The sequence below is a fragment of the Dipteris shenzhenensis genome, chromosome 32 (assembly GCF_047967505.1).
Source record: "Dipteris shenzhenensis isolate YYH24624 ecotype China chromosome 32, Dip_SZ_1.0, whole genome shotgun sequence".
Lineage (NCBI taxonomy): Eukaryota > Viridiplantae > Streptophyta > Polypodiopsida > Gleicheniales > Dipteridaceae > Dipteris > Dipteris shenzhenensis.
In genome coordinates this window covers 28,408,636-28,436,424 of record NC_141627.1, presented here as the reverse complement: position 1 = coordinate 28,436,424, position 27,789 = coordinate 28,408,636, and the positions used below count along the sequence as shown (strand labels likewise).

At 41.3% G+C, this 27,789-nt stretch overlaps 2 protein-coding genes across 2 annotated transcripts; one reads left to right on the top strand and one right to left on the bottom strand.

Moving 5' to 3' along the window:
- The first annotated feature begins 3,126 nt into the window (after positions 1-3,126).
- Positions 3,127-13,962, top strand: LOC147880557 (Ribosomal L28 family). The gene is made up of 2 exons (XM_087370944.1): positions 3,127-3,435; positions 13,059-13,962. The coding sequence occupies exons 1-2, from the start codon at positions 3,332-3,334 to the stop codon at positions 13,615-13,617; spliced, it is 663 nt and encodes a 220-aa protein (XP_087227070.1). The 5' UTR covers positions 3,127-3,331; the 3' UTR covers positions 13,618-13,962.
- LOC147880558 (uncharacterized) lies at positions 8,482-12,192 on the bottom strand. The gene is made up of 3 exons (XM_087370353.1): positions 12,110-12,192; positions 9,099-9,192; positions 8,482-8,961 (listed from the first exon to the last, which is right to left on the bottom strand). Exons 1-3 carry the CDS (start codon positions 12,190-12,192, stop codon positions 8,482-8,484), a joined length of 657 nt encoding a protein of 218 aa, XP_087226479.1.
- Positions 13,963-27,789: the final 13,827 nt, after the last annotated feature.

Sequence of the window (27,789 nt, the reverse complement as noted above, 5' to 3'; positions counted from 1 at the left end):
GGCTGAAGCCATTATAATCAATCGTAAATGCATCTCTACTATATTATCAAATATGGTAAGGCAAGAAAGGGATTTAAAAATTATCCCCAATTCTCCAAACCTAAGTACTTTTAAGGAAATGTGGTCCCTACGGAACTCCTTCCTACCATAATATGGACTAGGGAGAAGTTGTTACTCTCATAAACATCTTGAAATTCCTAATTTATCTCTTGTATACCTCTTAAAATTATACTTTTAATCCTACCATTGAATAGATCATAAAATTTTAAACATTTTTCATCTTCACAGCTCCTCAATCCAAGCTAAGGAACAAAAGTTATAACCCCTTCTTTGTAGCCCTCCAAGGGTTTATTCCGTCGTCGCGGAATAGGGTTGGGGCAAGCTCTTCAAACCATATTCCTTTGGCAAAATACACTTGGAGGGTCTACTAAAAAGGGGTTACATCTTTTTCTTAGCTGAGCAAAGGAACTGTAAAGAGGAGATTTGGTCAAAATTTCATGATCTATCCAATGGTGAAAGATAAAAAAGGATATTGAAAGTCATAAAATAAGTCAACACTTGGACATTATATATAGAAATTATATAAAGGTATATTTATATATATATATATATCTATTCATCAATATTTCATATGTACTTACATATTCCTTGAAAAACTATGAGATTATATGTTTTGACCCCTCCCACCTCTTGCCTGTTCATCGCTCAAGGGTTTTCACTCGGAAATTGGAAACCCCCTCCCCTCTTCCTCTACTAATTAATACATTTTAGATTTTTTTTCAATTGGGGGAACCTAATAGGGCCCCCCGGCGATAAAAAACTCGCTATTCATTAATTTGTTTGTGTGGGGGCCACGCATAACAAATTAAGCTAAGGTAAGACCATAAAATTAACGACGCACGAATTAAAGTAAGGCAAATTCAGGAGTTCCAGAATGTTCGTTCTGGAAATTTTGTTCCAGAACATTTCAAGCGATTATATTTATATAGATGGCGGGAGAGTGATCTGTGTGAGTAGTGGACACAAAGAGCTGTGGAGAGAGGAAGAGAGAGTGGAGCGGAAGAGTGAGGAAGAGTGGGAGAGAGAGCGGTGGAGAGGGAGGAAGAGTAGGAGAGAGAGGAGGGCTGGGAGATTAAACATAAAAAGAAAATTTGAACATATTGATGAGATTCATTATAATTTTTAGGCAATTCAAGCTCCTTGCTCTCTAAGAAAAAGATTTGAGATGTACATGTAGAGGTACTACCAAACTTCACAATTGCATGACCTAGGGAAGGAATAAGAGCATGCCACGATCCTTGTAGTTATGAACACATATTCATAACTACAAGGATAATTATTTGATGGGCCTTTGGTTACCATAAAACAGTAATATGTTCCATTCAAAAACCAAAATGCAATTACAATAGAGGTGGGAGAGTAATCTCCATCCCAAAAACTCCACAAAAGAAACAAAAAAAAGGCATAGGCAGGGAGAAAAAACTCCACCAAAAAAAAAAAAAAAGGAGGGAGAAAAAACCAATCGCCAACCTATCAACAATAACAAAAACCCTTACAATATGCTATAGAAGAAGTTGGAGCATACCCCAAACACCAGCAAATAAAGAACCTACCTATCCCTTTCTAATGTGTTGACGGGAAAGGCGGAAGCACTACATGCCCTTCTCGAAGAGTGTTGATGACAGGCAAGCCAGGGGGAAACAAAGAGTCGCAAGTAGAGGGATTTGCTGCCTCCGAACCCAAAACAAAACAAAACACCCAAACAAAATATCTTGGCCACATCTAGATCTAGAGATGAAGCAATTTGTTGACCAAGAGCGACTGTCCAAGTGTGAAGATGAAGCTGGTCGACCAATGCGAAAGGGCGGCAACCAACAGGAGCAAGGGCTCATTCGGATGGAAAGAGAAACCCATATACGCTACCACAACGAATGGTAGCATTCAGGAGCAAGGCTAAGAGGGCCATGGAGGGGGTGAGGAGGGGAAGGGACGGTGCCAAGCTCACAGCAGTGCTACACCCCACCCTAGAGAGATGAGAGAGATGACGGGAGCGGCGTGGTAGGAGAAGAAATTATACAAGAGGTGGGAGAGTAAGAACTCTATCCCTGACCTCTACAATATGACGTGGGCACTGACGTTGGGAAGCGCACATAGCCTATGTATAAAGAGGACTGCATAGTCTTATTAAGAGCTTATGGTTGAATTTAGCTTGATGCAACCGTTTACTTAAGCAATCTTATCTTTAAAAACAATTACACATAGAAATTCACAAAAGTCTCCCTATTGACACATAGGGCCTAGTTTGCAAACCATCGTGTTCCTATCAGCCTTTACCTCTAGAAACTAGTTTTGGGCCGGTCCCTACGCAAGAACAGGTGCCCGAGGAGCAACCAGGTCTACAACCAAGTGCAACAGGTGATCTTGATAGCTAAAGGACTTCTTGGCTGACACGTCAAGCTACATGTACAAGTGTGCCTCAAAACATACCTATTGAAAATCGTGCATGAATAGATCCGGTTTTTCACGCCTACTTGGGCTTTTTATACATTGAGAGGTACCCATAGCTGTGTGGGCGACCAAGTTGTTTAATAGGAGAGCTTGCTTTCCACAGCAGGCGGCCCTTATACACTGAACCCCTTTGATTTCTCTCTCTTCCAATGTGGCTACTTCACGCCTACAAAGTGCCCTTATACACCAAACCTTTTCGATTTTTTCTCTCTTCCAACGTGGCTGCGTCATGCCTACAAGCCACCCTTCGATGAGCAACCAAGCTTGGCGGCCCCCCTCGTCAACCAACCAGTCAGAGAGTGTTCCAGGGTCCCTCCACAGCGAAGCTTCGCACCAGTTCATGTGCTACATTTTCATCACGGTGCATTCGCCCGTGTGTAAAGGGTGTGCTCATGACAACTCGCCCATCCCAATATTTTAGGTGTCCAAGAATGGGCACATAGGATGCCCTTCACGTGAAGGGGTCCTAAGAATTTTTTTTGCGTTGTACTGAAATTGAAGGTGCGAACAACACCCCCATACGGGGGGTGACCAAGATGGAATCCTGAGGTGCCGCTTGGGTTTGAACTCAGGACGCCCCAGTATTGGGTGACCAAGATAGAATCCTGAGGTGGCTTGAACTCGGGACCAGCAGATGCACAAGGACACGTGAGCTGCCCCTGGGGCGTGAACTCACGACCTGCAGATACACTCCCACACGTTGTACCCGCCTGGTCTAAAAGAAACCCTTGTAAGCAGCCAAGAGGGCTTTTGTGTTGAACGAAGGTTCCCTCCTGAAAAATGCAAATCGATTAAGCAGAGCAGGGCCACAAGGAAGGCAGCTATGGCGTCCAAGCAGAAAATTGTCATGAAACGCGCCCTCAGAGGGCTCTATGCTGGACGCCATATCCAGTTTGGCAACAAGATCAGTGAAGATGGAGGCAACAAGTAAGTTAAAGCTTTTCTTCTTCTCGCGGTTTCGCTATTTGTTGAAGGTAGTGTTTTGACCTGTTCGGAGAAATGCGTTTGCCGGACAAATCAACACGGATGATTTTCTCATTGTCTCAAGCACATCACGTTTGCGTAATGCGCATTAGAGTGTATTCGATTGGACGGGCGCTATCATTGCATTGCTACGATAGACGGAGCTGGAATTTATGACATTGGATGGTTATTTCGCTCTATAACGCAGCGGCTACACATCTCTTGTGGGTTTTGATGACCACAGGAGATTCCTTCCGGAACGGAATGCATCGGGAGTATTATAGATCAGGGTGTGAATTCAGCCTGTTTGGTCTTGGATGGTATTTTGTCTAAGACAACTGGCAAGGCTTGATAATAATATCATATGCAAACCCCTGTACAAAATTTCCATAGCGAGACTATGCAAAACCTTCATTGGTTATCCTCAACAGGATCATGCATCTAAATATCTAGCAAATTGCCGAAACTTACATCAGTCTGAACTAGGTTTTTGCTACGCCACGAACATGGAACACGACCTGAAATACCCACCTGGATCATAAATAGAGACGGGTACATTGTGTGAGGCCTGGCTTGTCTCTTGTAAGACATGAATGGTTACGTATTCCTTCATTCTTCCTCAGAGAAGAGAGAAGGGGCCGGGGGGGATGAACTGGTCGAGTACCAATCTAGGAGCCAATAGCACCTGAATCAAAACGGGCTTTTGTGCCGAATGGGATCCTCAAGCTCTGATGCCTGTTCCGGTTCTGGGTTTCCCCAAATTTTGGCATGGACTTGACGACTGAAACCGGGGTGTTGACAGATGCGTGTGACATGTTTGCACTGTGCAATGGCAACTGGTTGTGAGCTGTGAAGTTAATTAATGCTCACTATGTTCTCGAATCCAGATCACGTGTTGGAAAAGTCACTTCCCCATTTGTAAGGGTGTACTTAGGGCTTAGTAGGGATGCCACATGGGCAGCACATTGGCTGCCATGTGGGCAGCATACATAGAGCAAAACATGAGTGCATGGAGCTGCCACATGGGCAGCACATGGGCTGCCGTGTGGGCAGCACAAAGCAGAGCTTACCGGGTAGAACAGGAGCTCCTTGGAGGCCTGTGAATGTATGGATGTACCATGCAGGCACCTGCAGCAGTACGGCGGGGTGTTGGGCAGATTTGGGAGCCTGGATCGAGGCCTGTGGCTCACGGGACCCTTCCTTATGTGTATGGACTGACTGCGCCAATTAATGGACCAGTACGGGGGGGCCGCAGGGTACTGTACAGAGCATGGACAGGTGTTCCAAGGCTGGAACAGGGTCTGGACAGAGGCGGAACAGCAAGGCTGAAGAGGCGACTGTTTAGAGAAGCTTATGGGCCAGGAATAAGGCCTGAAACAGGTCGGGGCAGGGCAGGACAGCCTTGGCCAATGGCTGCCTGCCACGTGGCCAGGTGGGGCCTGCAAAGGCCTTAGAAAGGGATGCCCCCCAGTCGGATTTACAGACTTGGTGGGTCGGGTATTTAGGGCTGCTGGGTCGGTCCAAATAGGCCCTCAGTCGGCCAAGCGCGGGGGGGGGGGGGGGGGGGGCTACCAGCCCCTATAAAAAGGGAGCCTTCAGGGCTCATAAGAATCCACTAGAGCAGCAAACAAGGAGCAGACTGGAGCAGCAAGTCTTGGGCCTACATCCAGGAGGACCAAGAGGAGCTGAATACTGCAGACATAGCTGGCTGCACACCCAGGCTGACATTCAGGGCAGCAAGGTGCAGGATAAAGGCATGATGACTTAAGTCTATAGAAGCTCTACGAGGAGCACACAGGCTTAGGGATCTACAAGTGCCACGGAGGTAGTAGGATCACCTTTTGGTAAGGACAGAGGACCATGATTCGACTCTGGACTCCTTTTGTATTGTGTCCTTTTGGACGGAAATATATTTTGTTGGTTCTATATCTCTGTTGGAGTATTGTCTATTTACTAGCTTGCACATATGTATTTTGAGTTATGGATTCCATAGTCAAACACTTCTGTGTGAATTCCTGGGCTATTCTATCCTGGGAGTACCCTCTGTTGTCATTTCTAACATCACAATCCCCCAAGTGACAGAGTCGACCAGCTGGCAACAGATGGACCTTAGGAGTAGATGATTGTCTATAAGGTCTTGTTCTCCCATTGGGGAAAGGTTTGTACGACTCTCGAGCATTGAACACATGTTTAACAAGGGGGTCTGGGGTGTGACGGTTGGATCCGGGCCTATGCATTTGGAAAAGCATAGGTATGTTGCATGCTTGGAGCCAACACTTCTCATGCCATGGAAGATATACCCCAAGATCACAAGATATAGACCAGTAACAACTCATACACGTGTTTCACTTGAGTATAAGAGGACAAACAGATCTGAAGAGGTACGGTTAAAACAGTGTAGATATAAAGGTAGAAACCTTGTACAAAAACTTGCTAAAATGTGTACCAGCACCTCTAGAAACAAGCCCTGAGTTAAGGCACCAAACTAGGCTCTGTATGCTGCATCCTCCTCTTCTGCCACACGCCTCTGTGTAGGCTTCATTAGCTGCTCAAGGCCGAGCACTCCTGCAAAGTTCTGCTCCTGAGCTCAAGGCTGACAGAGCTCGCTCCTCTGCACCTTCTTGTGCTCTCCTGCCATCTACAGGTGTGCACCTAGATGTGCTCTGGATTGCTGGAACTCTGCTCCAGTAAGAAAACCTCACAATGGGGCTATTTATGGGGCTGTTTGTACCCAGAACTGGCCGACTGGTCAGTTCCACAGACCAGCCAATCTTTGCTGACAAACTGGCGGACTAGTCTGTCAGTGAGCCTGTCTGCACCAGCCGACTACTTGCAGAGCCTATATAAGCTTGGCTGCTTGTGGTACTGCACCTGCTATCCACCTCAGTCTTTCCACCCTTCCCTGCTGTTGTACAGGCCACCATATTGCACCATATCTGCTCCAGGACGCCGTATCTCGTGCCTGGTGCCGCCAGACAATCTCGCACTTGCAGCCCTTTTCTTGGTGCTGTTATGTGCACTGTTGTGCACTCCTTTTGGGCTCATGGCTGGGCTCTTTGCAGCCCCACAGCCAGCCCATGAAAGCACTCTTTGGTGTCCCTTTGTGCTGCCCCATTATCCTAGGAAATGAGAATTTTTGTACAAGCAAGCGTCCCAAGGCATACTGCTAAAATCTTCAATGAAAATTGAATAGACATATCCTAAAGATTCATCTTGTTGCTTGCTATTGGAGCACGCCAGGTGTTTCAGAGGATGATGTGCATGTTCCCGGACTCATCTAGATTATGCTTCTGCTGTATTAGCCAACATGCCGCCTTCTTCCTGCAATCCTTGGCAAATGAGGAGTGTGGCAATAGAAGCACTTCTTTTGGCTCTCTCTTTTACTTGTTGTCACCTTCAGAAGCATCGCCATCCTCACCCTTGCATCTTTCTTTTTCTGTGGCTTCCATTTGCCACCTTTGCTCTTCGCTATGAAAGCCTTCTCGTTGCCACCATCCTTTTTTTTCCCATCCTACGACTTTATTTGAGTTTCTTTCTGAAGCAGCAAGGGACCCAACTCCGCAAAAGTGAGTGGCCTCATTCATTCTCCAGCGGTGAGAGTTGTCACCAACCCTCTGAAGCTCCTTGGAAGTTTACTGAGTGGGAGCATGGCTAATTGATTACTGTACACCTTGTGACCCACTGCTCCGAGCTGATCTCTGAGAAGCTTTACCTTCCCTAGGAAGTCATGGGCTGACTCCTTTTCATCAATATGTAGGTTGAACAGCTGGTTCTGAAGCATGATAGTCCTCCCTGTATTCCTGGTCTTGTAGAGATCCTACAGGGTCTTCCATGCCTCGTGCGCTGTGTTTGCCAGTTGGATGTGCGGTATCACTGAGTGCGCGGTCCTCGCTGCATCTTTTAAGTTCCACTCCCTCACGCCGTTTGGGTCTGCCAACTTAGTGTATCTTCCCCGGGGTGTCTATGGCATCAACTGCTTTTGGCTCGGTGCTTCCATCACCCTCCAAATGTCCCTGGCCACCATAGGGCTTCAAGCTTCACTTTCCATATTGGATAGTTGCTTCTGCCCAGCTCTCCGAAGTTCGGAATGAGTGGGTTGGATTCCATGGCTCGGTGTAGATGACTTGAGGCCTATCCTGCACTCACCGCAAGTGAATGTGAGAACCCCTTCCTCCTCGCAAGGACTCCACCCTTCAGTTTGAGATAGGGTCCGGTCCTCGATCTTCTGGGCTTTGTGTCACGAGCAAGGCTATCCCTGGATGATGACCTTTGGCGGTAGGTTACTTGTGTAGGGCCAACACTACTCACACCGCAGAAGATATACCCCGAGATCACAAGATTGAGACTAGAACACTCATACACATGTGCTTTAGTTGAAAGTTCTGAAAAGAGAGCTCAGATGTACAGCCAAAACAGTGTAGATATAAAGGTAGAAACTGTATTTAAAATCTTGCGAAAATGTGTTCCAACACCTCATAGTTACCAGCCGAAACGGAAACGGAAGAAACGGAAGAAACAGAGTTTCCAGGCCCCACCAAAACGGAAATGGAAGAAACGGCAATATGATACAATTTATGTATAAAAATTTATTTTTTATACATAATATAATTATCAATAGAGTGCAAATCATACATAATACAAATTACAATTATCTATACTTGAAGGCTGAAGCTTCAGCTTCAGCCTTCAAGCATCAATGCATCATTCATGATTCATGCCTCTATGATTCTAAATTCTTGAATGATGCTTCAATAATCTGAAATCAACATGTATCATGAGTCATGACTAACAAGTTTGGCATTACAAGAATCTGAAATTTAGAAGTTCGAAGTACTTAAAAGTTTAAACTTAGCACACAAGTTGAAACTTGAAAGTATTCAATGTCCAGACTCCATAGATGATCATGATTCATGATCCACAAATTTCATGATCATGACTCATGACTCATGAGTCATGCAAGACTCAAAATAAAAGCACCCATGGATGATATAAAAAAAAGCAGCAGGACTACTAATCATCTGCATCATCCATGGACTCCTCGTCATCGTCATCCTCTGCGTCCTCAGATAAGCTTGAGGCATCTGTGTCACTGTCTGAAGAAGAATCATCAACATCAGGATCAGGACCATCGGGTGCAACTGAAGTACTAGCACCATCTCCAGATGGTTGAGTGTATGATCGTGTGTGGTGTGCTGGTGCTGACAGCTCCTCATACAACATGGTGTATATGTCCAGCTCCTCCCGTGGGATATCTGGTATGGCCTTCATCTTCTCCACATCCACCTTGTCTACATTCACTTGGCGAGGTTCGGGGCAGCCGGCGGTGAACTCAAGGAGACGGAGGTTGCAATGACAAAACACCAACCGCTCCAATTGAGCCGTGCTCAATCTGTTCCTCTTCTTTGTGTGAAAGAGGGCCCAAGTGCTCCAGTTCCTCTCACAAGGACCGGAACTGCAGTCCTGTGAGAGAACACGTATAGCAAGGCGTTTCTGCCATAAGCCAATTAAGCCGAGATAAGTATCAGGAACTTGATAACTTTAAACATATTTGTAGTAGATAAAACTACAAATTACTTAACGACTAAGCTCCAACTAGTGGCGTTGGAACTTGTCTCTTAGACTCTTACCAAAGTAGGAGTACAGTTGCCATATTTCTCCCACCAAGAGACAGGTTGCAATTGTGTCTTTCGGAGCCTAGCCGTAGGTCGACCAAAGGAGAGGCTGTGATTGCGGAACAATAGAAGTTCATCCTCCAGTCTTCGTTGCATCTCCAAGTCACCACCCGTCCAATTTTGTAGATACTGTTGCATCCCCTCCTCCAACTCGTCATTCTCATATTGCTCTTGACTGCGCCAGAGCGGATGCAATACATGTGCCACCGCATGGATTGGGCGGTGGAACCAATTCCACCGCTTATTCCATACAGCACGGATGGACTCAACCCTAAATCATGCCACAAGAAATTAGAATGTTTATGCATGCAAAATTCATAGACTATAGATAATAGTACATACATAATATATATCTGAAAATTCCAGGCTTCATGACAAATTGCCATTTAGTAACTGCAATAATTATACATATTACAAAAGTAAAAAGTCTTACTTATCAGGCGATAGGGAAGTGTTTCTGTTGAGGGCCTCTCCAATCTTGTCCATAAACTCGTACAAGAGCCCTAATGTGCTTCCCTCCATGTCTGTGATGCGAAGCACCATGTAGATAGGATTAATCAATTTGATTAATGCCTCCGCCTGATTCCACTAAGACTCATCCATGATCATGCGAAAAAATTTGATACACTTTGCTTGGCCTCTATCATCCCAATCTCCCCACTCCCGAGACACAACCGTGCGCAACAAGCCCTGGCGCACTCGCACAAGCCTCTCCACCACTATGAACATGTAAGTAAACCTTGTGGCTGGAGGTTTCAATAGCTCAAGGTCACTGTAAGCACGATAGATGCTGAGGACTTTGAGTCTCTTCGTGACAAACTTCACGATACTGTGGGCTGTGAAGAAGATGGCATCAATCCAAGGTATCTTCCTTACGTCCTCGATCAAAAGATCAAGGCAATGTGTAGGCACAGGGTGTCCACACAATCTTAGGGAACTCATCTTCTAACATGGCACCCATTGACACACAATTGCTGCCATTATCTGTCACTACCTGCACCACATACTCAACACCTATCTCCATAATGGCTGCCCGTAAATGCTCCCAAATATACAGCCCTGTAATCACCGTACGTGCAGTGGAAGCGTCTATGGCTCTCAAGAACATGGTTCCCTTGCAAGAAGACACTAAAATATTGTACACATTCCTCTTGCGTGCATCTGACCATCCATCGCATAAGAGTGTGCATCCATATTTTTTCCAAGTCTCTTTCAAGGGCTTCATTTGGTCTTCCACATATTCCCTCTCTCTTCTTAGCTCTCTTGTCCGCAAGGCCTCATATGTAGGCCCTTCCCATTCATACCCAATGCGGCTTACGGCTCTCATGGCCTTCCTCCATCGTGTAGTCTTCGCCACATGAAAGGGTATTGCACACTGTATGAAGAGCTTTGTGAGCTCACTAGTGGCCTCCTTCACTGCTTGCTTTTGCAAGCGTGCTTGAATGCTAGACCTTTGGAGTGATCCTCTTTTCCCCGCACTAGCATCCACACTAATTGATCCATGTGGCAAGGGTGTTCTTGTGGCACTAGGACCCGTGCTCGATGTAGTTGATACCCCTCTACTTCTCTTTGCAGAACCCAATGTGCTGGCATCATCCAATGGCTCAGTGTCAGCAGCCTCTTCTTCATCTTGCAGCCCTTGTCCTCCACTTTTTGCAGCCAAGGCTGCCATACGCGCACGCTTCCATTCTATTAGGCCACCTTTCACTGCAGTAGGCACAAACTCACAAGGTCCTACATCCTTGCTGGGAACACCTGCTAGATGGTCTTTCACCCGTGTGACAGACCCCGTTTTGCTTATGCCGCATTAGTTGCATCTCCACTTCTTGGAGCCACCGCCTCCTTTATAACTATCCAGGAGGGAGACATGGACCCAATAAGCATCTCTCGGCATTGAGGAGGATGGAGAGGTGAGAAGGAGGATGGAGAGGTCACAAGTGACTCGTGAGAAAGGATGGGAGGTAGACCGTAGAAGGAGGATGGAGAGATAGAGGTAAAAGAGGATGGAGAGGATGGAGAGGTAGAAGTGAAGGAGGATGGAGAGGAGGAGGATGGAGAGGTAGAAGGTAAGATTAAAGAGAGGATGGAGAGAAGAAGGATGGAGGGATGGAGTCAGGAGAGCAGGCTGCCAAGCTGCAGGCTGCAGCTTGCAGGATGGAGAAGATGGAGCAAAGGATGAAGAGGATGGAGAGAGCTCAGAGAAGGATGGAGGTGACGGTAGGTCCAAGAGCAAAGGATGGAGGTCCGAGGGATGGAGAGAGCTTGAAGAAGGTGGAGAGAGGAGCAAGGATGCACAAGAGGAGTGGAACGGGCGGGAGGCGGCGAAAGACGAAGAGAGGCGGCCGAAATCCCGTTTTTAGGGTTTAGGGGAAAAACAGGGTTTATGAAACTGCGTTTCCGTTTCTGCCCACGAAACGGGTGTTTCGTGCAACTATGCAACACCTCTAGAAATAATGTAAGGCACCAAACCAGACTCTTTCCACCGACCAGCCAACCTGTCTGCACCGGTCGATTGGTTGTGGAGCCTTCTTTAAGCAGCCAATGCTGCCTGCTTCTGCTGCTGCACCTGGTGCCCACCTCTGGCAGTCTTCCCTCCCTTCCTGCTGTTGTAGAGGCCAGTGTACTATGCTATATTGCTCGAGGATGCTGTATCTGATCCCGTGTCTGCTGTTGACCAGATAATCTCTCTCTCTTGCAGCCCTTTTCTTACCAGTTTTACTGCGCACTGTTGTGCCCTTCACTTGGGCTCATGGCTGGGCTCTTTGCAGCCACACAGCCAGCCCATGAAAGCATTGGACCCTTTGGGCTGCCTCAATTAAACCCTAAACAGGATCTCTGTCTGCTCAGTGCTGTCCATGTGGCAGCCAGCCTGCTGCCCACATGGCAGCTCTCACTCTACCCTCTCCTCTCATTCTCTCAGGGTATGTCAACCTCTCCCGCCATGTCCTCATCATATGGGAGCTCACAAGTGAGGAGGTAAGCTTTCCAAAGCAAGCAGTAGGAAACCGGGCTCGGAGACACTGCTGTACACATACACACGCACACGCATATGTGCATATGTACATCTATTCTCTTCGAAAAGGAAGAAAAAGATTGTGGAGCCAACATGTGTGATTAACATAATACTTTACTGGAGGCAACATTGCATTGCATTTGAATTTCAGCCATGGCAGTGGGACACGCACAATGGTTGCACCATTGGACAGGATGAACTTGGTAGGGATGCCATAGGAGCTAATGACTTTCATGACATACTAATGGAGTCACGACTTTTTACCTTGCAAATGACTTTCATGAGGTTTACAACAGTTTTTTGTGTGTTTTGAAATGTGCTTAGTTTGGTCATGCTTCTTGTTTGTTTGATCTTATAAGATGGGAGCTGAATCTGCAAACAAGAAAGATGAGAGGGAAAGCGGTAACAACATTATAAAGGGGGTGCTTGAAAAAATAAGTTTGCGGATGGATCAGAGTGGCAATGCAGGGAAATGAAGCCAAGTGGAGGATGAATTTTGGCACTTGCAGATAGTGGCACTGATAAGAGGCTGTTACAGCTGGAGCAAAAAGTAAGAGGGTTCAGTATGAAGGGCAGGAAGCAAGTTGTGGAGTTACAAGGGGGGGAAAACAAACAACAAGGGTTGTTTATGAATGGTGTCGAGGGGCTGTTGTAGCTCTACAGGAAAGGGTGTGTAGAAAGGAGAAGGGTAGGATCTAGGGAGGAGGAGGAAAGCGAAAGGTGAGGTGAATCAGAGAGGATGCGGAGGGAAGGGATCAAAAGGCCCAGAGCTCCCCAGTTTGAATGAAGGCCCCAACTTTGCAGTTCAGAACAGTTGGATATTCAGTTCTATATTCCTCTTTTTGCATTGGATATTTTTGTAGACTATTGCATAATATTGGTCTTTACTTTCTGGGTAACAGGTCAAGACGAAGTTGGAAACCAAACCGGCAGAAAAAACGACTTTTCAGTCTTGGTCTAGACAGATATGTGTGGCTGGATGTCACCACACATGCTCTTCGTTGTATGGACCGTGCAGGTGGGCTTGACGAATATCTCCTCAAGATACCTGAAAGGAAGCTTCATAGTGAAAGGCTGTTGTACTTAAGGAGGTGCATAGCAGGATCTTACAAGAAACTAGGTGACTCGATGCTACCTCCTGATCTAGAAAAAAAGATAAAGGCAGTAATCGAATGGAGTTTACAAGCAAAAGATAAAGATGAAAAGGAGGCAGCAGACGAGGAAGATAGTGAGCTTCCTCAGGAATTAACAGCCACTGAAACAGATGATGACTATCTAAATGAAATGTTTTCAAGGGTTAAAATTGGAGAACAGAGGTTTGGGAGGTATCCTCAGGGTGAACTGGCCGGTATGGGTAGAATCTCTCCTGAAGAACGTAAAGAACCTGGCCCCTCAGGTCCAGAAAGTCGACCTAGCCCTGAGGAATTTCCAGAAAGTCTATTTTCTGATGTTGTCTCATGATGCGGCCCTCCAAGATTGTTGGAGCTCACAATTCCAGTTTGAATTCACTCAAGACCAGTTGCCAAAAGGGAATGATAGAGGAGAGTTATTCTTTGAAATAGATGGACATTTTTTGTGGTTTTCAAGGAATTGCTCGGGACTGTTTTTAAGGAGTTTTTATTGGGTCATGAGAGCCACACTGCAACGTATCCTGCAAAGTGAGGCTTTGTTTATCTACAAGCTTCCGTCAATACATTACAGTTGCTTTAAATTTGTGCATAGCTTCTTTCTAGAATGCCTTCTGATTGAATATTGTGAAAGATGAGTTTTTTCCCAAAAAAAAACTGGCTGGAATTCTTGTTCATTCAGAGCTCAATGTAAAATCGAGTTATCTAGGCTTGCTTTTTTTTCAGAAATTGTACTTTCCAGTAAGCTTTCCACATTACTAAAGGTCTGCTGAAGGACTGCTTTTATATTTTGAGCTTTTGAATTGATTTTAAGTTACTTAGAATTCAATGTGGAAATTGAAAATATAACCTCCTTACTAACCAAAGAGACCTTGGTGTGGAAAGCATTTTCATCACCTGATTCTCAAGGTAGCCCGGTGAGCCGTATATATTTCATAATGACAATGCAATAGGTCATGTTTATTGTTGCATCAAGAATTATTATAATGTGCAAAGAGAAATAATAATCTAATGTTAATCTTTGGATATTAATGCTACCCGTCCAATCTGCATTAGAACAACTGTGGTAACAAGACTGTACAAAACCAAAGTAGTTGTTTACTATGATGGAACATTTTCTCTTTTCGACAATTGCAGGGAGCCCGGTGAGCTGTATATATTTCATAATGGCAATGCATTAGGTCATGCTTATTTTTGCATCAAGAATAATAATCTAATGTTAATCTTTGGATATTAATGCTACCCGTCCAATCTGCATTAGAACAGTTGTGATAGCAGACTGTAGAAAACCAGGTTAGTTGCAAGAGGCTTTGAGCAAGGAGGTGTTTACTATGATGAAGCATTTGCTCTTGTTGACAATTGGACAACCATGAGAAGAGTTTTTACTTGCTTTCTATCTTTCAACATCACCTTCCATTCTTTGAACTTGTTTTTTTTTCACTAAGAAGTGCATCCACATTTTTCAATTCAAATTATTTGTTAATGTAAAGAAATGTTAAGCTCCATCTTTTGACGTTTGCGTCATATTGCAAAAAATTAGTATGTAACAAGCTTAAGCACTTCTATTGCTCTTCTTGCATCACTTTGAGAAAATTTGTTATAGTTTGTTTATATTTCTTGCACAAATAGATCTTTCACATCAATAAGATGCTCAAGTAGATCATTCACATCAGTGAGATGTTCAACTAGATTGCAATCTTTTATATGATGGATGTGTTTTCTGTTTATATTGCTAATTTATGATTGCTTATCTCTCCATCATCCGATGTTGATATAGTAGTATTGGCAGGAGTCGTTCTTCCAATGACAACCAATGAGACTCATTTTCCAAGTATCTCATGACATTTATTTTTAAAGAATTACACTTCAATCTCTTGATTAACAATATTGATTGCAAATTATTTCCAGCCTAGGCACATCGTTGACATATTTCATATCTCCATTTGGCATTTTAATCAACGCCACATTGACTCTTAGGTATCTACCATTTTCAACACTCCTCAATTGAGAAAACTTGTCCTTATTTGTTGCTGTCATGTGGCTAGATGCTTTGTCGCCCACATACATGTGTACTTTACTCCTCCAAAGTAGCATCAACAACCGAGGTACTCTTGGGGAATAAATGCCCATTCACTTTGCTCTCACATAATTGGCCTTACTTTTACTCTTATATGAATAATCTCTAGGCTTTTCACGTTAATTGCGATTCCCTTTCTTCTTGCCATTGCTTCTTGTCACTTGGAAGACATGTCATGGGGTCGACTTTGACTCTGAATGACCTCTTTTTGTGATGAACTTAAATACTAAAAATCCAAACTTAACGAGCATCCAAATCAACAAGAATATATAGATGAGTTCATTCTACTCAAATTATCTATTATGCTCCAATAGTCATCTCTCATTTGTTTATGGATAATGATATGCCTGAGTAGTGGATTGAGTGAAGACTTTCATAAAATTTCAACACAATCAAGTCATTGTAGTCAACTTATCTACGATCCAAATGTAGCCATCACTACTTCATTTATGGTTGTTGTCGTAGCCATAAACATACGAGCATCTAAATCAATGGGAATATGTACAAATCAATTCACTCTACTCAAATTGTCTGATATGTTTCAAATATAGCCATCTCTCACACATTTATGAAAGGCAACATGTCTATGTGAGCTTCTTGAATACAAAAGTCCATACATGGATTGAGCGTAGGTTTACGTAAAATTTCACAAAATTGGGTCATTTTAGTCTAATTATTTATGTTCCAAATATAGCCATAATATTTTGAATATCCAAAGCTTCAACGATACACATTTGAACAATCAGCACTCTTAGATATAAACAACAATAGTGAGCTTAAGCATTGAAAATCCATACACATGTAAGCATATGAATCAATGGAAATATATAGAAATCAATTAATTCAACTCAGATTATCTAATGTGTTCTAAATATAGCATATTACATGTCTATGTGAGTTTCTTTAGTACAAAAGTTCCATACACATACAAAAGCATCAGTCATGCTAGTAGTGGATTGAGCAAAGACTCTAATTATTTATGTTCCAAATATATGCATCACTACTTCATTTTATGGTATAATGTCTTTTTGATGAATTGGATGTCCAACGCTTCGATGATATACACTTGAACAATCAATGTTCTTAGATAAAAACAATAATAGTGAACTCAAACACTGAAATCGATACACATGTGAGCATCTAAATCAATGGGAGTATATACAAAACAATTCATTCTACTCAAACTATCTAATATGTTCCAAATATAGTCATCTCTCATTCATTTAACGAAGATGGCAATAAATTTCTTAAAGCTAACATAAAGCTTCCCTTTGTCTTAAATCTTTTGATGTAGCTAAGGCGATGGATATGATACAATAACAGAGCAAAAAATAACAAAACGGATCAGCTTATAGATTTTAAAAATGCAAAAAGTTTGAGCATGAATTTTAGCCATTTTAGCATTACTGAGTTTGATAACAACCCTTAAAATGTGATACAATAACGGAGCAATAATGCACATCCAAAGGAAAAATAACAAAACGGATCAGCTTATAGATTTCAAAAATGCAAAAAGTTTGAGCATGAATTTTAGCCATTTTAGCATCACTGAGTTTGATAACAACCCTTAATGTTAGTGTAGCTCTAGGGAGGAGGTGGTGGATAGTGACTTGGATGAAGCAACGATAAATGTGGCATATAAATGAGTTTACAAAGAATGTTTGACCAAAATTGACCAAAGGAGAGGAGAATTGGCCTCTATTAATGATTTCTCTATTGAAGGCATAGGTAGACTTGTAAAATTGAAAGTTACTAAAGGGAATTTTATATCTAAATTCCCAGAAATGTGTTTTCTATAAAACAGCACATGTCTATTGATGTCGTTGTCTATTGGTAATTCTATGGATGCAAATTTGGGTCTTGTTTATCTTTATGATAAAACATTTTTGCAAGCTTTAACGATCCATTTGTTAACTCATTAATGTTAACTACCTTGCACCTACATAATGTGGAAGGTAAGGAAATTTCACCTAAGCTAGCTTCTCTTTCTTTATACTACTACTCTATCACAAGGTCTTGTTTTCAAGGGGCTCCTCTCAAAGCCTAGGCACATTTTTCACTTTTTGGTTGCCAAATTATCCATGAAATTTGCACGATGCAAGAGTTTGAGAGGTTAACACTAGTTTGGTAATAGGACATAAAAGTGTCCTCAGAATTATTATAGCACTTTGGTAGAAGAAAAAGTAGTTTTGATTGTGTTCATGTCAACATGTTGCAGGAAAAGATCTAAAGCTATGAGGCATATGCCTTAGTGATCAAGCCATATAGTAATAGATCAACATCAAAAACTAAAAGAGGAAGGCAATGTCTGATTGGTAGATATGTGAAAAGAAGGTCAATTGTGTAAAAATTCCCTTTGAAATAAAATCTCACAAGTGTAGATGGGGATCGACATGTTGATGTCAATTCCAAACTTTGGTTTAATCGAGATGTTGGACAAGATAGGCTGCCCGATCTAGAAGTTCAAGGTTTGGAGTCACATGGTTGCATGTGGATTGTGGAATATATTTGAAGGACAATATCTAAAACAAGAGGATCTAAAGGATCCACGTGGTAGATCTAGATATCATAAAATAATGGATGTAGAAAGATGATGATGCATTAGCAATGATCATTGTGACTACTTCAAATTTAGTGCTTCCTCACATTCAACAAGTGGAGACCTCACCTAGGGCATGGAATATCCTAAACAAATTGTACCAGAAAACAAATAAGGTCACATCATTGTGCTCCCAAGTCTATTAGAATTCTTGTCAGTGAGGGCATAGTTGTGGTGTTTTCTTCTCCTCCTAGAAATTGTGACAATAGTTAGGGGGCTATGCTAGGGCATTTTGCTAGGGTGTAGGCTAAATGAAGGACTAGAAGTAAAGCCTTGTTAGGGTCCCGGTGATGGACTAGAGGTAGGGCCTATTAGAGGATGGTTAGAGGCCTAGAAAGGGGCTGGTTAGGTGTTGCTAAGAGCCGCATATAACTAGATACAATAGGATTGGTTGGGGCTAGTCAAGCCAACCAACCACCCAACCATGTGGTCACGTCAACTAGCCAATTAGGTTGCTTTGACTTGACCATCAAATTTGGGCCAATCGGCCCAGTTGTCTCTTGTCTAGGTCTACCAACTAGGGTGCCCCCTCTTATAAATAGGGCACATTTGGCCCATTGTATTGTGTTCTAACGATGTAGTTCTACCTTTGGTTGTATCTTCAAAAATTTTTTAAATCATGAATGAAGCAAAACTATTTCTAGCACATTTCTCTTGTAATTTCTTACAATTTACTACATAATTCTATCTCCCCCCCCCCCCCCTCTCTCTCTCTCTCTCTCTCTCTCTCTCTCTCTCCCCCCCATAAGTATATTCCCACTATATATCTGACATTGTATGAGAGCACCAGATATAGTAAAGCCTTGGAAATGGAGAGAGTGATCAAGACAGACAGTTATGGTTGTTGCTGATTGGAGTAGACATGAACAGTTTGGGATAAGGAGAAGGAGCCTAAGGAAGGCATCACTAATAGATAGCCACGTTGTACATAGCCTACAAGGTCTTCTTTCCTTTCCCACCCACCCACCCTCCCTTGATAAGAGTAAGCTCACCCTCCCAAGATGGCTGGGGATGATTGAGAGAGTTGAGAAGCTAGTGGAGATCCCTATTCTCCCTACATTCTCAGTTGATTATCAGTTGGATGCAAATAACTTCAAGATTTGGAAGGTAATGATAAAGTTAGTGTTGCAGTCCTATGCCTTGGTTGATTTCATCTTAGTTGTACTTGTATGGCCAGATCCAAAGGAGGAGGACCTTGGCATTCTAGTGTAGAAGGAGAGAGTACAATTGTGGGATTGTCTCAATGCCCATGTATTCTCCTTCATCTCCCTCCATTGCACAACTCAATTGATCAATCATATGAAGCACATGACACTGGCCAAAAGAATTTGGGAGCACTTGGTGTCTCCCTACAATAAAGCATCACCCATGAAGCACATCTCCTCGGAACCGCAGATATGAGTGCTAAATCATTCAAAGTCCTTGATGATGCAAAAGCATATCAACAAGCTACACAGTCTTCAAGAGGAAGTCCTTCAAGCTTGGAATGAGATATTGTTTGAGGATATTGCCATCACCTTGCTATCCCATCTTCCTCATAGTACTTAGCGTTCTACTGTTTATTGATTACTAGTGGGAAACTCAATGCTCTCACATGGGAGGAGCTTGTACCCATAGTCCTAGATCAGTCTTGGGAGTCCATTCCAAATAGTGGTGCTTCCCAGCACATGACTATTTCCTATAATATATTCCAAGACATATGGTGGCATTCAACTAGTATTTGCATCAGTGATAAGTCCACTATACAATTTATTTCCCCCCCCCACCCCCACCCTCACTCCCTAGTTATGATTTACACAAAATAAACCCCCCACTTGAAAGCTTCTTATTAATACAACTAACCTTTAATATTTTACTAGATTGTTATGGTTATGTGAAATTTAATTAAACCTATTCCTCCCCTTTCATTTAGAATATATATTTACTTTAAATTTGAATTATTTTCCCCCCCATCCCCATTAGTATGGTGGTAATTAATGGTTTTGGTTAATGATTTACGTTTTATTTTTAAACCTTTATGACTGATGTACCCACTCACCCGCCGCCGCTGGTATGGTGGTAATTAATGGATTTGGTTAATGCCCTTGAGAGTATTAGTTAATTTAGAAGATTTTATTTCCTTTTCTTTCATTTCCCCCCCCCCTTTTTTTTGGTTCTTCCCGTGTAATTCTCGTAAACGAATAAGTTACAAGCACAAATATTGACTCATGTACTTAAACGCCCCCTATATTTAAACCTAACCTATATTACTAGACCCCCTAATAGCATGATGGAACCATCGCCAAGCTCTTTCATTTTGTGCAAACAAATTTTTACAAGGACTTGTTTCCCTTCAACTTGTGGCTCATTGTATTTGATTTAAGCTCCTCATTGGCACCTTATATTGCCTCAAGTGATTCTATAAGGCTTTACAACATTTTCCATCTCTTGGCGCTTCTCTTGCTTCCTAATTTGTTAGAATCTACCGCCTCTTCAAGCTCTTTCTATTTGACACACACTTACTTACACGCACACTCTTCTTTCTTTACTACACACATACACTCCTGTATTTTCTTGTGGCTTATGGTATTTTTTATTTTTATTTTCCCCCCACAAGCTAACCAACCCCTATCCCAAGCTAACCAACTTGTAATCTCATTCCTCACATGCAAACACACACATTCTCACTCACAACCTTGGTCACCCTTGATTGTAGAAACTCATTTGTTAAGAGTTCACCTCACTGCTTGTTCTACTTCACCACCTCGAGAACTCTCCCACCGACCATATTCTAAGCCTTACATGGTCGAGTGTTTTATGTATGGATAAGATTCCTTGCTTAGCTTCTTAGTACCTCCTGCTAAGCTGGTTAAACTATGTATTGTGATCTTCTTCTCTTTTATTTTCTCGTGATACAAGCTGCTCCTATTACCACCACCTATGATGACTCTCACTTTGAATCGTGCACTACTAGCTTTACTAGATGGCCGCGTCTTGGCTCATTGCGCCCCTACTATTCTCATCTATAGCTACACAGTGATCAGATTATTCCACCACCCAACATCGCCTCTTCTCTATGGTGGCCTTCCTCACCTAGCACCTCATCCCCTACTCTCCAACTTCCTTGCTAAGCCACCCAGTCCACAACTCTACTCCTTCCTCACCACACCGTTCATAGCTTCTCTCACCACCTTGGTTGTATCCCTAACTTTGGCATGTTGCAGTCTATCATTTCGACTCAGTTATCACGGATGATAAGGGTTATGGCTCTATCGTTTCAGCCCAGTTATCGTGATTGATATGCCTTCCTCCTTTAGCTCTCGCTCTTTCAATAGTTTGTTACATGTGATCCATCAAATAGTAATGGTGGGATCATTCTCGATTGTTTGAGAAGCTAGCCAGCATTTCAACTACTTCTTGATTGCAGAGCATAGGATTTGATTGCCTAGGTTCTACAATACAAGAAACACACATAAAAGTTGTTGCTTACATTTCATTGTTCTCCTAATTTATGGTCCTTCTAATTGGACTATTGTATGGCTTTTCCATTAATACTTTCCCTTAAATGAGTCTATTATATAAATATAGCTATATATATATATATATATATATATATATATGCCATTATATTTACTTTTACTTATTTAGCTTGGTGTGGTTATCTATATGTATGTATGTATGTATGTAAGAGATTCTATTATATGCCTATTATATAAATATAGCTAATATATAAATATTTATAGGTAGTTGTATCCCCCTTTTTTGCTTCATAGTGTGTTTTATATTGAGTTTAGGCTCCTTAAATCTTGTTTTAATTTAAGCGAATTAACTTCCTTTATTCGTTGATTGTGTCATTAATATTTTTCCTTTTAATATGTTTTAAAAGATTTTTTTTCTTTTACATGCCTTTAGTTTTTTTCATTTGGCCACATATGGTGGGTTTAGTTTATGAAATATTGTAATTTGCAATGTGTAGTTTCACTAATTTAGATTTCCTCTCTTAAAGACATTTTAGTCTAAATTTCATGTTGGTTGATAAATATATTTTATATCATACATGATATATATAGATATATGAAAACATACTTTTTGCATAGATTAATTATATGAAAATAATTTTTAGCATAGATGATATATATATATATATATATTAATTTCTCTCTATGGCCAAAATAACCCTTCTTTCTCAATTCCTTGTAAAACACGAGTTCATAGATATTTTTTTCCTTTTTTCTTATATAATTTTTTATCCAAATGATGGAATTAACTGTATGGTTCATTTATTGATGGGACTATTAAATCCAAACACAGACATTGATTTTTAAACTAGCCTTTGGTTGGGCTAGTGCCATACAATTTATTCACATTCATTGGATAACTCTTTGGTATGGGTAATTCTTAGTCATTTTGTCATTGGTTAATTTTGGGTATGGTATAAATATTTGTCATTAGTTAATCTTATGATTCCCTTTCCTTTGATTACTAATTATTAGTTTTTATGTGCAGAAACATAGACTCCACCCTACAGTGGAATTGGGTGATGCATATACTAGTGACATCACTTTTAAATCACTTTTTGACACTTATCATTTTGATCCATTTTTCTACACATACTATTTGGGTGGTCTTACCCTCTAGGTTGGGGATGGGCCACACACACACACACACACCCTTCCCCTTCCCCTGGCAGGGTGATGGTGGTTGGTACTGGAAAAGTCCCTCTCAATTAAGGGATTAATGAATATGCCAGACCATAGGGGACTAAAGTATATGATACTATAGGACTAACACAAATAGGATGTTCTTATGAATCGTGTAGGTGGACATGGATAACAACTATGTAGGGGTTGCGAAGCTTGCCTTCCCATTGAGATCTAACTTACAATGGTTTCTTTGGATGGTGGTAGGTGAGCCCTTATACTTCTCTGCACGGTTTTCTGAAGAATACGTATGATGGAGCGCGATGGTGATACTTTGCAGAAAGAAAAGGGAACAAGTAGCTGGGATATTTTGATAGAATATTCCTTTCCCTGCTTATTGTTCTTGAACTACTCTTAATACAAACGGTCCTAATGGTAGTTTGGGCAAATCTACCATGTTGGTATAGCAACAGTTTGAACTTGTTTTACAAGCATTTACTTTACAAATAGGAATGGATACATTTTTTGACTCATAGATGACTTGAGTTGAATCAAGAATTGGAACCAAAGACTTATAATAAGGGTGGATAGGTTTTTGGAATGCTATATATAAGCATCCTAATGCTGCTGGGATATCCCTTGGAAGTTGGGAATGCATGGCCTAATCTTAGTTTTTTTGTCTAAGTTCTTCTGACAGTTTGGGGAATAATATCCTCTTTTGTATTCCTTAAAGGATCAATGTTGCATCACAACACTAGCCCTGAATAGGAATGGCTTAGATAATTAGTTGAATAATAGGACTCTTTTTGGGTATACCAAAAGAAACTTGGATAATAGAGAATATGTTACATCAGTTTCAGTCAGACAGGATTGAACAAACTTAACAAGGGGCCTAATGATAATACATTCAAAAAGCCACCTAGAAATGGATAAATGGAATGGGGAAAGCACTCTATGATTTTTCACTGGAAAATGCCCATTTTGAAACTGGATATAAGAATAATGGAATAGAAAGAGCTGAACAAACATGAACAACTTGGCATGATCGGTATAGATTTATGATTGGAAATATAAGGGACATATTGAACAAAGAATGTACTGATAATGCAAGTAGTAGATAAGATAAAACACACACACACACACACACATGTACTCTCATTCCTACCTTGCATACACAAGCAAACTACACATAGTTGTAATCTCATTCCTCACATGCAAACACACACAACCTCTCTCTACACTTACATATCACTCTCATGTAAACACACTTAATCTCCCCTCCAACCCCCCAAAACTTACCTACTACTCGACAACTACCCCCCTAACCCCCCCTTTACCTTACCCCAAACTAACATAACCATCACATAACCAATCTTCTATTCAAACTACCCCTCGACTGTTTAACTACCCCTGCCACCCTTTCCCCTCTTGTGCTTCTTTTACATGACTTAACAATTTCTCCTTTGCCACCACCTTTGCATGCAGTTCATCTTACTTGGATGTTTCATGGTTTCAACCTCTATCACTACACGCGCTCTCTCTCATGCACTACACATCTTTATAAATTCACCCTTGTTTGTAGAAACTCATATGTTGAGAGTTTGCCTCATTGCATGTTCTACTTCACCACCTCAAGACTTCTCCCATCAACCATATGCTAAGCCTTACAGGGCCAAGTGTTTTATGTATGGATAAGCTTCCTTGCTTGGCTTCTTAGCACCTCTTGCTAAGCTGGTTAAACTATGTATTGTGATCTTCTTCTCCTTGATTTTCTCATGACACAAGCTGCTCTGTATTACCACCACCTATGCACGCTTTCTTACTACCAACTTTACTAGATCGCCGCGTCTCAGCTTATTGTACCCCTTCCATTCTCATCCCTGGCTACACAATGATGGAATAAACTACCACCTAGCATGGTCTCTTCTCTCTAGTGGCCTTCCTCACCCAGCACCTTGTCCCCTACTCTCCAACTTCCTCGCTAAGCCACCCAATCTACAACTCTACTCCTTCCTTGCCACACAATTCATGGCTCTTCTCTAGCCACCCTGGTTGTATACATAACTCTATTCATGGTGTGTTGCGTTCTATCATTTTGGCTCAGTTATCTTGGATGATATGGGTTATGGGTCTATCATTTCAGCTCAGTTATCTGGGTTGATATGCCTTCCTCCTTTGGCTCTTATTCTTTTAATAGTTTGTTATGTGTGATCAATCAAATAGTAATGGTTTGATCATTCTCAATTGTTTGAGAAGCTGGCAAGCATTTCAGCTACATCTTCATTGCAGAGCATAGAATTTCATTGCCTAGGTTCTACAATACAAGAAGCACATATAAAAGTTGTTGCTTACTTTTCCTTGTTCTCCTAATTTATGGTCCTTCTAATTGGATTATTGTATGGATTTTGCATTAATAATTTCCCTTAAACGAGTCTATTATATAGATAAAGCTATATATATATATATCTATATATAAAAGAGATTCAATTGCTTTTATTTCCCTTTTTTAATTCATTTTCTCATTTTCTTGATCTACTTTCTTCAAGTCTTAATGAATTGTCTTTTAAGCTTCCCTTATTTATATTTTTAGGTAGTTGCATCCCCCTTTTTTGCTTCATAGTTTGTTTTATATTGAGTTTAGGCTCCTTAAATTCTGTTTTAATTTAAGTGAATTTACTTCCTTTTTTCCTTATTTGTTCCATTATTATTTTTCCTTTTAATATGTTTAAAAGATTTCTTTTTCTTTTACATGCCTTTAGTTTTTTTCTATTGCCACATATGGTGGGTTTAGCTTATGAAATATTGTAATTTGCAATGTGTAGTTTCACTAATTTAGATTTCCTCTTTTAAAAAAATTTTAGTCTAAATTTCATGTTGGTTAATAAATATATTTTATATCATGGATGATATACATGTGTGCGTGTGTGTGTGTGTGTGTGTACAATTTCAAGACAAACATTATCCATCTTAGATTTATCAATCAAGACAATCTGTGATAAGATAATCTTTACAAAGGAAGTTTATAAAAAGACCATGTAATTTTGCTGAGTTATAAATACCGAATGACATTGAAGGAGCTCCACTCACCTACATCTATCCACAACAAAGACAAGTTAGAACAAGGATCCTTACTTGTGGGATTGCAGGCTTCAAAGCGTAGCTCCACTTGTTATCGATGTCACAATATCATAAGCCATTTATAATGGTAAAAATATATCGACCTTCGATGGAGGTGCATTGTGTGGCATCTCAACATTTGACTCATAGGTATCCAAATGCTCCATGTGAATAATGTGGGTAATTCCTTCTTTCTAGATTGTCATATCACAAATTTTCCAAGTAGGGGGTCATAAGAGACTTCACGTCATTTTTTGAATGTTAACTTTTCCCGAGAAAAAATGGCTATCTTGTCAGTATATAAAAAAAGAGAGTTAAGGTCATCATAATATAGGATCATATTCCCACGTGGAGGTCATAGTTGTTTTTTCTGACCGCACATCTTTTTGCTAAGGTACTTGCTTTCTTAAAAGCAATAAGACAAATATTTAGACAAGCCATTCAAATTCAATACTGCACCACTACTACACACAGATCCTATTGCAACGTTTAAGTACCGACGTTTAGCGCGCACGGGGTGTAATCGTTGGTATTGGAAGTGCGCCTCGTCAAGGGTCGCTATATAGCGACTTTAGTCAAATGTCGCTATATAGCAACCATTGCTAAAGTCACTATATAGCGACTTTTATCAAAATTGTAAGTGTTGTTATATAGCGACACTGAGATAATTCTTTGTAGCGATATTTTACAGAGAGTTTTTTTTTCTCATATCGACCTTAAAAGTTAGTTTTCTCCAATGACAATTTTTTCTCAATTTTCATATATGTTTGATCTTTTGAGAGAATAAAAGTACAAGAGCATGTACATCAAGCCTTTGAAGCTCATATATTCATGTCCAAGTTTGAGATGAAAAAAATCAATGAAGATCATTTACATCAACGGTTTCACAAGTCTAATGCGCCAAACAAGTCTATCTCTAACTCTATACCGAGTTGATCTCCTATATCATCATTGTACTCTAGCATCGTATGTTCACCTAAAAGCACTTGATCATCTTCTTCAATAAAGTATGGTGATTCTTGATGATCGTTGTCTTCTTCCTCAATATCGTGATCTCCATCTTCCTCCTGTGCGATGTCATTGTGGCATATCGGGATCCGTGGATGCAAGAAACTCTGTGATATATACTAATGACTCTTGCACAAGCCATCCCTCTACCATGCTTGCTTCTGGTCTTGCTCTTTTCCTTACAAATCCCTTCAAAGTTTTCATAAACCGCTTGAGAAAAAATATCCACTGACTATGAACGGTACCTGCAATAGCCACCTCATCAACTATGTGCACAAGCAAGTGTACTTGAGTTGTCATAATGCTCGAGGGAAAGTGCTTCTCAAGCAAGCATACAGCTTCGATGGATTCCACCCTAGCCTTCTCAATGCTCAATATGGAGATCTCTTTTTGAGATATCCACCTATTTCACATGCCCATGTAAGATATTTTCATAATCAGTCTACAGATTATTCAGCTTAAATTGAAGAAAATGCAATCAATGTGATTTGATAGTAAGCATACCTCATAATACCACTGATCTTGAATATAGTATTTCTAACATCTTCTTGTAAGCACCCTTTTATTGTAATTGGGAGGATGAACTATCAAAGCAACAAAGAAGTCATGTCAACAATATAACATAATCATAATTACGCTAATGCATCACAATTATCGGTACACTAATCCTACAACTTAGAATACGTCAGACCTTATGCCAATCATGGGACTTGAGCCCACTAACTTATTGTCCTTTGAAAATGCTCCTTTCAAGCAACACATGTACCCTATCGGTGTTTGAAAAGAGGCAATGTCTGCCTTGACCACTGCCTCCTCCCTCATAGAGAGGATCCACGTTGCTTTTGGGAGGACAATTTTTCCCAAAGCATGCACTTGGGGCCACAAAGGAGACATCCTATTCATAGCACGCAAGTCTTCTCGCACTCCTCTGGAGTCTTTGGAACCAACCAAGTGTGCCCAAATAGTAGCCCCCACATTCTTGAAGATATGCATGGGATCCAAGAGATGATTGATTTGTAACTGACCCCAATAAGAAAGCTCGTGAAAGATCGATAGCCTCTTCATACCAGGAGGAGGTTCCTCTCC

Excerpts from the sequence above, each read along its gene's own strand:
- LOC147880557 (XM_087370944.1), top strand. The coding sequence starts at position 3,332 with ATGGCGTCCAAGCAGAAAATTGTCATGAAACGCGCCCTCAGAGGGCTC. Across the intron at positions 3,436-13,058 it reads AGTGAAGATGGAGGCAACAA|GTCAAGACGAAGTTGGAAAC; the intron begins GTAAGTTAAAGC and ends TCTGGGTAACAG.
- LOC147880558 (XM_087370353.1), bottom strand. The coding sequence starts at position 12,192 with ATGCGTGTGCGTGTGTATGTGTACAGCAGTGTCTCCGAGCCCGGTTTC. Across the intron at positions 9,193-12,109 it reads GAAAGCTTACCTCCTCACTT|CCTCTCCTTTGGTCGACCTA; the intron begins GTGAGCTCCCAT and ends CCGCAATCACAG. Across the intron at positions 8,962-9,098 it reads GCAACTGTACTCCTACTTTG|AAACGCCTTGCTATACGTGT; the intron begins GTAAGAGTCTAA and ends GGCTTATGGCAG.